At 39.6% G+C, this 13,398-nt stretch overlaps 1 protein-coding gene across 1 annotated transcript in view; it reads left to right on the top strand.

The window, feature by feature from the left end:
• USP34 (ubiquitin specific peptidase 34) overlaps window positions 1-13,398 on the top strand; it is a 159,522-nt gene that overhangs the window by 20,121 nt on the left and 126,003 nt on the right. The window contains exons 2-5 of the mRNA XM_066626313.1: window positions 1,726-1,813; window positions 5,456-5,879; window positions 9,910-9,960; window positions 11,212-11,361. Coding sequence (XP_066482410.1) covers window positions 1,726-1,813; window positions 5,456-5,879; window positions 9,910-9,960; window positions 11,212-11,361 — 713 coding nt within the window. The remainder of the gene's footprint in view (window positions 1-1,725; window positions 1,814-5,455; window positions 5,880-9,909; window positions 9,961-11,211; window positions 11,362-13,398) is intronic.

Here is a 13,398-nt window from a genome sequence, read left to right as displayed (position 1 = left end):
TCTCTACAACAGTAAGAAAAGCAGTTTTTAAATAACAATTGTAAAGGGATGCTCTTTTTAATTTTTTAAAACTGCTTTTCTTTAACACATTTTATGGTATTGTCAGGGAGTCCCAGAATCAAACCCCTGTAGATGTTGAGGCATGATCTTATTCCACTAGGAGCAATGGAGGGGCAAGAAACTTGGAAGTGGGTCTTTAAATCTATTTTTCCACTGGGGTTCTGGAACAGATTACGAGGGATGACTTGTATTTTATTTTTTCAGTTGTATTGCCCTTTTTTCTCATGGTGCAACGTTTTTCAGCACTTTTCTAAAGTAAATTCAGTTTCTCTAGTTTTCTTGTCAGTTTTGTGACGACTGTGGTAAGACAGTGGTTCCCAAACTGTGCACCATGGCGCCTGAGGGTGCTGTGTGATGTTGCTGGCAGCCTCTTTTTGCTGTCTGTCCTGGGTGCCACCATCTTGAAATGCATGAGATCTTGCATTATTCAAGATGGCGGTGTGTTGGGACCAGTAAGAAGAAGCTGTCGCAAAATAAGGGTGCCATGACCACAATAAGGTTGGGAACTGCTGGTGGTAAGGAAGTCATTACGTTAAACATGCTCCTGCTATTCAGAAGTAGCTGAATGCATATACCAGCGGTGTCAAACTTGTTTCATACCGAGGGCCGAACAGTGTTCATGATGCTTGCTGAGGGCTGGAAGTGATGTCATTGGGCAGGAAGTGATGTCATTAAACAGGTCATAACTAAAAATAAGCACTTTTTATCACTTAGGAACTCATTAGCTGCAAATGACAGAAGAGAAAATATGCAAATCTTGATCATATTTCAATATATGGAAGAACCCAATTTTCATGTGGGCTGACCTTACAGCAGTAATACTTCAGCACTGCTCAGCAGCTGAGAGCCTGAGGGCCAAATAAAAAGCTTCCGTGGGCCGCATCCAGCCTTATGTTTGACACCCCTGGCATATACTCTTTTGGGTAGGCACCTTTGTACTTCAGGATCAAAATGAAGACTGTTGTGACTTAACCCAAGTGTTCCTGCTACCTCAAGAGTTCTTATGATTAGGATCCATAGGTACTGCCTGGTCAGTTTGATCAGACACTGGCCAAGGACCAGGAGCTGATCCCTGAAGGTTTTGGATTGTTGGTCAGCAGTATGAGTTGCTCAAACAAGCAATTCATGGTGGTGGTGCTTTTCCTATTTTTGCCACCTGCAGTTGAACTTCCTCAGAAGCTCTTGCCAATCACTGGAGGGCAGGAAAGGCAGCTGCTGCTATGACTGGACACCTCCCTCTGTGTTCTGAGGATGGTGAAGGAGAAGCATGCAAAGCACACTCCTTCACCTTCTTTGGCATTTTGGAAAGGAAACTAGATCAGTCTTTAAATAAAAAGTAGATGTTTTGGGTGGCTTCTCTTTCAGTGCCACTAGGGCACTGGGAGTACCTAGCAACTGCCCCTGCTCAAAATGCCTTTTAAATGCATCAGTATATTTGAGGGCTCTAAATACTTTTATTTTTTAATTTATTAAAATTAAAGATCATTTCTTTTTGGAAGTCCAAAGAAATTTGACTTAAAAACATGCTAAACCTAATTTTTTGCTAAAGAAATTCTTATGGACATTAAATATGGATGGTAATTACTTTGTTTTTCTTTTAGTAAAGAGGTTAAAAGAAATTTTGAATATTCTCTCTTACATAGATTATTTAATCTTTTTCTTTAGTATCTGACATTGAAGGTGGTGATGGATTGCAGCTCAGAAAGGAACATGCACTCAAGATTTTTGCTTATATCAGTTCTTGGACACAAAGGTAAATTCAACTTTAAATGTTCACAGTCCATTATTTCTTTTCTAGCCGACTGAGTGTAGTTTTTAAGACAGTGTGGGAGAGTAGTCTAAAGTTTCACCAAAATCAGTGAAGGGGAGCATCTCATACCATAGTGCTATAGCAAAGCATATGAAACATAGAAGTGATGCATCTCTGTTTAATTTTTAACGGTAATTCTGAAACTAAGGGACCAGTCCTATCTAAAATTTCCAGCACCAGTGCAGTCCTGGAGTAAGGGAGCAAACATTCCCTTACCTTGAGGAGACCTCCATGACTGCCCCCACCATCACAGGATGCAGCACACACCCCAATGGCATGATTGCATCTGTGCTGGAAAGTTGGATAGGATTGAGCCCTTAGATCCAGTCCATTTGAAAAGAGAGCTTTAATGAGTGTTGTAAAGGGGGGGGGGAAATTAACATCACTTGAAAAGTTGCAATTTTGAATATGTATTGAAATCTTGTTTGCAGTGGCTGTGCACATAGTGTGCTACTATGAAAGAAAAGCAAGCATTATGGTGGAAAAGACCAGTCTATATATTTGCCCAAGGTGCAAATAGCAACACTTTTTACTTAAAACCCTTCTGGAAAGGGTTATGATTTATGGGAAAACACATGCATTCTGACTACACAGTGATCCAAGAGTTTGTGGAAAGCTCCACTTCTAAAGAAACAGCAGATGCTTCTTTTAAATCTCTTGGAATATGGAATTCTCTATGTGTACCAAGCACATAGTTTATTTTGCCAGCAAATTTTCATTTACATTCTGCAAAGCTGGATGAGGTCCTTTTACTTGAGTAACCAGAGCAATGCTCTCATGTATGAGCACCTTTGAAAAATTCTGATATTTCTTGGAATTGATTACCAATAGTAGTAGTATTCATGTGGTCACTAAGTAGAGCTTCCACTTCACTATGAATCGATTTAAATTTTTTGCAGCTCAGTGTATTTTAAATACAAAATCTGTATCTATTATTTACTATTAAGAATATTCTGATTTTTAGCAAAAGTTCACAAAGCAGTTTACAGGCAGTCAAATTATTAAATGGCTCCTTGTCCCAAAAAGGTTTACAATCGAAAAAGATGCAAAAGAACATGAGCAGCAGCCACTAGAAAAGACACTGTATTTCTTTCTTCTGACTACTTGTTTCCTGAATACCCAACATGATCTTCTAAGTTCTCTACGTTTAATAGAGAACTTGAAGGGGGCATGGGTTTAGTCTGAGTCAGATACAAGAGACAAACCCTCATAACCTTCTGAGACTTCTGACACACGCCTCAGGGAAGAGTGGGTATCTCACTGCATGGTATTTATTAAAATATTTATATCCCATGTTTGCATCTCAACAGGCTCCCTCGAACACCTAATAACCATCATAAAATATCAATAAAACAATACAAACCAAATGATAAACTGCATTGCTCAATAATAAACCAAAGCTAAATCAAATCAGAATGCCCTGAAGGAATGTGTGTTGAAACACTATTGTTTTTACCTTGTGCTGAAACCTGCAAAGGAAAGAAGTTAGCTGGGTCTGGGGGGGGGGGGAGAGGAGTTCAGTAGCCTAGCTGCTTCCAGTGAGGAGGCTGTATACCTCTGAACTTCAGATGGCAGTGGCCACAGCACGACTTTCTCCAATAATTGTAGTGTGTGTTTAGGATCAAATGGGAGAAGCAGTCCTTTAGGTCAGTATTTCTCAACCAGTGTACTCAAACCACTGGTGGTACTTTAGGTGGTGTCTGGCTTGCAGGACTCCCAGACCCTTGCTTCCTGGCAGTGAGACCAGCAATGCAAAACAACAAATGGCAGTAGGAGGCTCAGTTCAAGAGGCAGAGCTCTAGTATGCACTTTTTGAATGCTCAGAAAAGCCCTCCTGTCTGCCCTGAGCCTCTTATTGGTGTTTGTCGTTTGTATCTGGCCTCCCAATATGGAACTAATTGGTGATAACATCACTGCCAGTTATGTCCAGTGTACTTACAATATGTGGACCATGCGAAGTAGTACAGTGGGAGACAAACATTGAGAAACACGGCTTTAGATAGTATAAGAACATCCTTGCTGGATCATGCCAAAAGCCCATCTAGTCCAACTTCCCATATCTCACTGTGGTCCACCAAATGCCTCAGGGAGCACACAAGACAACAAGAGATCTGCATCTTGGTGTCACTCCTTTGCATCTGGCATCCAGAGATAGCATACTTCTAAAATCAGGATGTTGTGTATACCCATCATTGCTTGTAACCTGTGATTGACTTTTCCTCCATAAGTCTTTCCAATCTCCCTTTAAAGGCATCTAGGCCAGGTGCCATCACCACATCCTGTGGTATGGAGTTCCACAGATTGATTACACACTGGATAAAGAAGTATTTTCTTTTGTCTGTTCTAACTCTTCTGCCACTCAGTTGTAGTGGATGTCCCCTGATTTTGGTGTTGGGTGAGAGGGAACATCCCTCTATCCATTCCATACATAGTTGTATACGTCTCAGTCATGTCTGCCATTTAGCCTTTTTTTGACTGAACAACCCCAAATGCTGTAGCTTTTCCTCCTAAGGTAAAGTAACATTCCAAATCATTTAGAGCAATGTTTCTCAATGTTGGTCTCCCACTCTACCACTTTACACAGTTCAACTATTGGAAGTACTACTGGAAGTAATTGATGATGATATCACCATCAGGTATTTCTAGATTGAGAGGCCAGACACGATGCGACAAACACTGATGAGAGCTTTAGGATGGATGGGAGGGCATTTCTGAGCACATGAAAAGTGTACATTGAATCTCTGCCTGCAGAACTGAGCCTCCTACCACTGCTTGCTGTGTTGCTTTTCTGCTCTTGCTGCCAGGCAGCACGGTCCAGTAGTCCCATAAGTACCACCAGACACCACCTTGAGTATCTCAAGTATGAGTACCACTGGTTGAGGAGTGCTGATTTAGAATACTAAGGGTCAGAACTGAGCACCCAGAACCAAATTGGTGTAGTAATAGTTCTGTGATCAAATAACTAGGTTCTTGCCAACAGTATAGTTGCTTCATTTTTCACCAGCTGAAATGTTCAGACACTTTTGAAAGGTAGAGCTTGTTGCAGCAGCCTAATCTGGATGTAACTAAGAACATGTGTTACTCTGGCAAGATCTGCTTTGGAGAATGTCTAGAGCAGTATGTATATGGGTGTTTCTGCTTCTAGTCTTTTTCTACACCATATGCGAAGTGGTTTTCACTTTGTGCCAGCTTTAGGGAAAACTGTAAACTGCATGAAAAACTTGTGGTACTTTCTCTAAATTCTAGCACATGGTGAAAGAGCGACACCACACCCCCCAATCGAACTGTGTAAGGATTCAGGAGGGGTCAGCTCAGTGGAGGCTGAGACAGTGTCCAAATCACATTGTGTGTATGGAGATACATATTTGCATATGTGATCATAATAAATTCTAGATTAAATATTTGAGAAAGAAATATGAGAAAGAGACGAGAAAGTAAATTCTTGTGCAAAACTGAACTTTGAAGAATCATTAAAATCAGATTACTACCTTAATTAGTATTTGTCTGTTTCTAAGATACTGTTTCTTTAGAAAGTTTCTAAAGGAACTTTCAACTTACCTTTTTACATTTTAAAAAACTAAACAGGCAATGTCTGTGCTGCTTCAAGGAGTACAAACATTTGGAGATCTTCAACCAAGTTGTGTGCGCTCTTATAAATCTAGTGATTGCCCAAGTTCAAGCTCTTCGGGACCATCTGTTTAAACATTGCACTGTTAAGATAGACTCAGCATGGCAGAATGAGAACAACCCATCTGATGAGCCACTGAATGTAGAAAGAGAACCTTGTGGAGAAGAGGAAAATGGGGAACGACACAAATCCATAGAGAAAAAGTTAGACTCCGGAAGAACTTGTATCCTGAAAGAAGAGGAAGCCACGAAGAGCACCGATGCTTTTAGCACATGGAGCACTGAGGAAAAGGAGAAACTTTTGCTTTGTGTCGCAAAAATCTTCCAGATCCAGTTTCCTCTGTATACTGCTTACAAGCATAATACACACCCAACGATAGAGGTACATGTTACTCTAATTGACAGTGTATTATTGTGTTCTGCTTTTGCGGAACCAAAGCAAAAATCAACTTTGATTTCTGAATCATGTTAAATATGGCAGTAAATGCTCATGCTATGTTAACTGACCTTAATCTGAAGTACATTTTGGTGTCCGGGATATTCTGTGTTGGAAGCAGGACCATAGTGGGCTTATTGTTTATTATGTAACATTCTTGCATAGTCATGTACATTTTTTGAATGTGGTAATCTGTAGATGAAGAATGTTACCCTACTTTTATGTCATCATCTTGATGATCGCTTTCTCACTTTTTCAAGTGGGAAAGTGGTCAGAAAGATGATGGCATCCAATGTGTTACTGTGATCACAGGGATGAGAACCCTATCATGATTTTCCTTCTTTTAGGTTATATTATTTATCTATTGTTATCTCTGTGTGTGGCTCTTTACAGTATTATGAAGTGTCTCGAATCCACATTAATGACAGTCACCATTGGGGACTTTGGCCCTGGTTCTGGCAGTGGATTCTGCTTCATGATACAGGCAGGAGATGGAGAAAATCTCTACAGGATTGCTCATTGTTGTGGCTGAAGTAACATCTAGACCAGCTCTCATCTTTCATTTGTGAAATGTAACCTCTTTGATTGTCTGTAAACATACCTTTTAATAATACAGTTTGGACAGGTTAGTTATGGGTGAGATACAGTAAAACTCCAATAGTACAGCTGTTTTATGGTGCCAAATTATTATCAGATATTCTGGACTACTAGAGATGCTGTCCCACCCTTAATGATTCCTGGATGATCTGTAGTGTCCTTATTGCTGTAGTGACAGGGTTGCTACTTAACATTACTGCCACAGTCTCTATATTACTGCTAAGTCACTTGAGTTGTCTGCAAGCACCCCCCGTAACCTGTTTGTGATGCAATTGCCAAGCCAGGCAGAACTGTGCCTGCATAGGAGCTGGTGAGATTGGGAGTCTGCTCCCAGACAGAACTGGGAGCACTCCTGGATAATTTTGATGCTGAACAATTGGGTGCTGGACTGTTCCTATTTTACTGTAATTTGAGCAGCAAGTCCTGCAGAAATGTCAGTCCTTTCAGCTTCTCAGAATAACAGTATGGACTTTGAAATCTCTGGACTTACTAAGGTCTAGAACTTCATTTTATATTAATTCAATGAAAACTGGACTTCTCAGGAAACTAAGAGATTATGAATGCTATGTTTACTATTGTCATAGAATATAGGACCTAGAAATGCAACTAGAACTAGTTGAAATTATTCAACTAGATTGAAATTATTCAAGTGAATTGCTGCCATTGCATACAAGCAATGACGGAGCCTTTTGACTTTAACCGCATGGCTGTTAATAAAGAATTCTCAAGTCTTAAAATGAATAGCAGAGGGGCAGGTGTTACAATGGAAAGGGATTCTATGCTTTTCTTTGCAATTGGCCTCTCCAATTAGACACCTATTAACTGTGAGAAGTGCATGTTGGTGGGCAGGTGTTGGTTTCTTACTTCCCTTGTGAGCACCCTGCTCAGTTTCAGCCTTGCAGTAAATGAGGTGAAAATTGCATGTCAGCAGTTGGGTAGGGCAGGTGAGGCAAGGTGATTTTCCTCACCCATCCTTCATTCTGTTCTCATCCTGCAACCAGGTTATAACCTTCTGAATTTTCTTTCTGGCCCTTGTAGAGCAACTGAAATTTGAGGCATGGCTTCTGTTACTTAACATATACATGCTCAGCCTTCGCCCTATTAATCTCTAATGCAATTTCCTCCTTTACTGGGAGGGCAACGTTTGAGTGGAACTGTTACATTTGTGTCCCAATCTTTCTCCCAGAAACCTGGAGCGGCATTCATAGTGTTTGTCCCATTCTATCTTCACAACAATATTTCAGGTAGTTTAGGCTGAGAGATGGTGACTGAGCCAAGGCAACCTGTCTCAGTTTAAGCTTCCTGACTGAGCAAGGATTTAAACTTTGATCTTCAAGTCCAGTTCTGTTAATCTGTCAGCTACACCACACTGTATGTATAGGGACTAATTTGGGCAAGTTGCAGTTGCCCAGAACTGATTAAAGAATTCTGGGGGCTTTCTTCTGTATAATTTGAAGCAAGGAAGTTTGTCCTTCAACCTGGTGAAAATGTATTGTACCACATAGCTATGCTAAACTGTCTACTGATTGCTATAGTACAGATTGTGTGATTGAAAAATGCACTGCCATGTAGAAACTGTAGGTCAGTGACTCAAACTTTTAAAGCATACTTCATTTCTTTCTTTTAAGTCCTTCATGGCAGATGCTAAATAGAGATCCATTTACTTTCTTTCCTGTGACCAGGTCCAAGTACCAGTAAGATTCAACCTTATACCCAGAGCAAAGGAAGCAGATCGACAGTCTGGAAGTAGGGAGGGAGAGTCTACTGACTTGCCCAGAAGGGGCATGTATAGCAATCCTGGGGTCAGCAGAACAGTCCTTGAACTGGAGTTGCCCCACTGGGATCGCTTCACTCCCTGGATTAGGAGATAGCTCAAGGAGTAGGGAATAAAGGCCCACAGGCCTCTTGGTTAGAGTCCCCAAGTTGTTAACAAGTAACTAGCAATTAGATTATACCAAGTTTGGGTCAGAACTGTCTAAAACTCTTTGCTAGTGACATGGCTATTTACTAAGGCCTAAAGAACTCTCTTGGTTCATTAGACTTCCTTTTCTTGCTATTCTGTGAAGAAAACCTTGAACCATTTGTTCAGGAGATACCCATTCTTCTGTTTTGCTGTTTAATGATGTCTACAACCTGATCCTTTAGATCAGTGGTTCTCACACATTTAGCACTGGGACCCATTTTTTAGAATGATAATCAGAACCCACTAGAAGTGATGTTATGACCGGAAGTGACATCATCAAGCAGGAACATTTTTAACTATCCTATGCTGCAATCTACCCACACTTACCCAGGAGTAAGTCCCATGTAATATCATTGTTAAAAGAATATACAGAGTACCTTGTTAAAAGTAGAGGTCTGTAACATTTCCCCAAATGCAGTCATATACCATGGTAGCATCAAGTCTAATATATTAAAAATAAAATATTGAAATGAATGGGAACCCACCTGAAATCAGCTCGCAACCCACCTAGTGGGTCCCGACCCACAGTTTGAGAAACACTGCTTTAGATTGATATATGTTCTGCTAGCTACAGCCTAGGCTGCTGCAGCCTAAACAATTTTCAGAAAAGCAGGGTAAAAACATTAATTTTACATTTTCTGCCTTTCCTTTGAAAACATTTGAGGCAGCATAGGTGGTTCTCCCACCTCCCATTTTATTCTGGCAGAAAGCCTGTGAGATAAGTTAGGTTGAATGTATGTGACTAGCCAAAGTCACCCAGTGAGCTTCATGGCTTAGTGAGAACCTGAACCCTGGTCATCTTGGTTCTAGTCTAAAACTATTATACCACACCAGCTCTCAGAAAACATTGTTGCTGCATTGTTCTTTCCAGGCAACCCAGCCTTCCCTTCCTCCCTTTCCTTGTTGTACTGATAAAGTGTAATAGTACATTTATCCCAGTACTGCCTATATGTTGTCTTGAGGGGAGAGGTGATCCCATTGCAGATAACCCGTTTGCCTTTGTGTGGCAGTGGTGCCCAGTGTGGTATTTGATCCTAGTACCACTGCTTAAAATTGGTTCCATTGCGTCAACTCTGGTGAGTTATGGCTCAGTGCATGGGTCTCCTACAACAGGTACTGTCTACATTAAAATATCTTATTTCCCAGTGCCCAACAAAACATATGGTTTGATGTAGGAAATGGTAATAAAAAGGAATAGTTGTATTTTGTGATTCATTATTTGGTTCAGGTCTTCCATATGCAAGCATTTGACTTTTTTAGAACTGCAAAAATTCAGTAGTTACAGAGCAAACATTTTGTGTTGTTGGAGGCTTGTGAAAGTCATCTCTAATTTCTTAGATAAGTAATTTTTTGTTCATCTTTCTCTAAGATTGCTTACATTCATACACTAAAATATTTGTTTTATTTTTTAAACAGGATATTTCTGCACAAGAAAGCAATATATTAGGGGCATTCTGTGATATGAATGTAAGTCAACTCAAATTCCTGAATATAAGATACACATAACTTTTGTATGTTTATATTTAATCTCATTAATGTGAACCCTGCCTCATCCCTGTGGTTTGGAGCTGTCTAGAAAACACTATAAAACAACCTATTCAGGCAAATATTAATGTACAAATTATTAAATTAAAATCCTGCCTTTCCTTGCCCTGTACTTTGGATCTCCCTGTCAACTTAACTCAATCCTTGGAAGACCAGTCTAATTACATCTTTTACCATAGTTTTGAGAAAAGCTGTTTTTGAGTTTCATAGGACGCCTCTTTACTTGTTCTTGCTTTTTTTCCTGAGTGTACAGATGGAAAGATTTGATCTCTCCTTCAGTTTTGACGAGTATACACATGCACACACACATACACATACGTACATATGTATATGATGAAGCCCTGTACTTCTCCATTAAGTGCTGCGGCATTAAACCAGACTATGAGAGATATATACTCCTGCATTTCCTCTCAGTAAGCACAGTGTGGTACAGAAAAATCCCATAAACAGAGCTTTGCACCCTGTGACCACCAAACCATACTTGGCCCACGAGCCTTGTGTTGTGGTCTGCAAGGTCATTGTTTTTGGTGACCCAAGCAATGTGCTTAAAAATACATATGTAAGCTCATGATACCTTTGTGAGCCCAATAGTGCAAGATTGGTATTATGGTTGCCTGTATCCACCCAGGCCCACCTGATATCTGTAGTGTTTGCATGTTTAACCTCCTGAGTGCACAGACTCCAAAGTCTGAATTTCTAGGGGGCAAAGTTGTAAGAGCAAATTAATAAAATATATTTGTCATACAAACTGCTGAATTTGGGCTGGCCCTGCAGTATATGACAGCTTGATGACCCAAAGGGGTATAGACTGCAGAAGGCTACGGTGTATTGGGAATTAAATTGAACTCTTCACAATGTTCTATGTATATGAATCCACGTGTACAATGAACTCAAGACATTCAGGATCTCTGTCAGTAAAACACTGTGAGTCACTCCTAGAACTTTGAAGGAAGTTAAGGCAGATATTGAAGCTTGCCATTAAATGAAATTTAATAATCTTGCTCTGTTCTCACAAGTTTACTCTGAAGTAATGAAATTTTTGTGTTTTAATTGGGGGAAAAGATCTGCTTGAAACCCCTTTATCACAACTATGAAATAAAATGAAATATTGGTGCAACAGTTACTTGGAAGGAAAGGGTCTACATGAATAACTTTTAAAACTTTTCTCCCTAGGATGTAGAAGTACCATTGCACTTGCTTCGTTATGTTTGCTTATTTTGTGGAAAAAATGGCCTTTCCCTCATGAAGGACTGTTTTGAATATGGAACCCCAGAAACGTTGCCATTTCTAATAGCACATGCATTTATCACAGTGGTATCTAATGTAAGTATATATCCTAATTTCTCTTAACTTCTTTAACATGAATGCAATAAATGTAACTTTCATTTTTGTGTTATGGCTAGAGGCGTTTGAAAAAAGTTTTTTTTGTAGATTTTGTGATTTGAAAAAAAACAGGAAAAAGCGGTTCTTATTCTAAGTTCTGATTTTTCTTAATTTTAAATGCTTTTAAAATGTACTAGGTAGGTGTTATAGTGTCAGAAGATGCAGCCAATGTGTTATTTCTAACAGGATAAGTAATTATTTTAATTTCTGGAAAATACCTCAAACACCAAAATGTGGTGTTTTGTGTTTTTATGTGTTTTAACAAAAACAAACACCTCTGGTTATGGCAGGAGGCTTTCTGTGCTAACCTTATTGTTAAAATGGAAACTTTAGTTCCAGTTGCAGTGGCCATAGACTCAAGAATGCCTCTGAGCAAATCTCTAAATCTTGGTTTTGAAGTTATGAAATTAGTGCCATTTGAATCAGGGAATAGATCTACCTGAATGTCTCTTCCTCACAAATATGATTTAGAAAAGCAAACTTAGTGCTCTGCAATATTGCCCTAGTTCCAGTTTCTTCCCAAAAAGATTTCTGTGCTTTCAGGATGTGTATCCTTTTTGGCGCAGTTTGCTGGTAGGACACAGGATCGCATTTTGTTTCACACTTCCTGAAGAATTTGACACTTTTATAAAATGAACTTAATTGCAGTTTCATTCTAAAATAGATTAATCAAATTGTGGGCTTATAAAAAGCAGTAGTCCTCTAAAAACCGAACTGAAAATATTTGCCTTAACCATTTTGTTGCCCTGTTAAAAACTGGGCCAGATTCAAGTCTCTGTGTTCCATAGTTTTCAGTGAATGGCACTGTAATATATTTATTCACCAAGCTCTGAAATTTAAGACCCGATGTATTGCACCACAATCGGTATGCTTGTTAAGGATAACTGAGATCCAGATATTTCCAATAAAGCCACTGCATGAAATAATTTCAGAGTAAAATTTTATTTTTATTTAAATGTAGTCAAACCACCATGCAACACATTAAGCAAACCATAAAATACAAACTGAATAGGAATAGAACAAAGGAGGAGTTGAACAGCTTTGCCCTTTCTCTCTTACCCTTTCAGATTTCACATCTTCTGCATTCAGTGGATCTACCACTTTCTTGTTCTTGTGCTCAGTATAACCACAGAACCCCGTTTTGTTTTTCTTCACCTGTGTTGCTAACTTAGCTCATTTTGAGCTTTAGCTCTCCTGATTTCTCTCTACAGAGTTCAGTTTTCACTTTAATTTTGCATTCAGGCTAGTAGTTTTCTGTATTGTTCCTCTGGAATGTGTGAAAAGATAAGGCCACCACAAGGTAGCACAGAATGACTTAACTCTCCTGTCTGCAGAATTGTCACAGGGTCTTTGTGAGTGTGTTTTAAAGTTTGACAGCCATGTAAGTTGTGAAAGGTGTCAGGATTAGAAACCTAGATATATTTTATGATGAAGGGGGATAGCCAAGATATTTTTACATGATTTTTTTTTAGTTAAGTGAGCAAATATAATTGAAAAACCTCACCCTAGCAGTTCCCAAACCTTTTTGACTAGCAGCTCCCTTGACCTACTGGGCCAGTAGCCATGGCTGCCCATTAGGGCTACAGTCCTATATGTTGCGTAGGAGATGGGTTTTTTGCAAAGATTCTGCGGCTCCCCTGGCTTGTTTCTGCAGCTCCCCGAGGCGCCATGGCTCATAGTTTGGAAACCACTGCCTTACGCAGTTCCTAGGTGAATGGCTCTACAGATATCATTGCTTAGTACAGCACAGACATCAGTCAGCGCTTCACTTTTCTGAGTACAATGTTAATAGGCCATTGGTACCTTACAGGATGGTTATAAGGATTACTGGGGTAGAAATTGACACTTGGCAGTGTCCTGGTCACTGTTGGACAACTGCAAAGCATCATGTTGTGGCATCATGTTATCTGTTCCACAGTCACCAGGTCATGAATGTGGATCTTTCTGAATATTTTCTTTTGCCCTGATTTATTGCAT

This window comes from Tiliqua scincoides, chromosome 1 (assembly GCF_035046505.1).
Source record: "Tiliqua scincoides isolate rTilSci1 chromosome 1, rTilSci1.hap2, whole genome shotgun sequence".
In the NCBI taxonomy this organism is placed as follows: Eukaryota; Metazoa; Chordata; class Lepidosauria; order Squamata; family Scincidae; genus Tiliqua; species Tiliqua scincoides.
The sequence above is the reverse complement of the archived record's forward strand: the minus strand, read 5'-3'. Positions and strand labels throughout refer to the sequence as shown.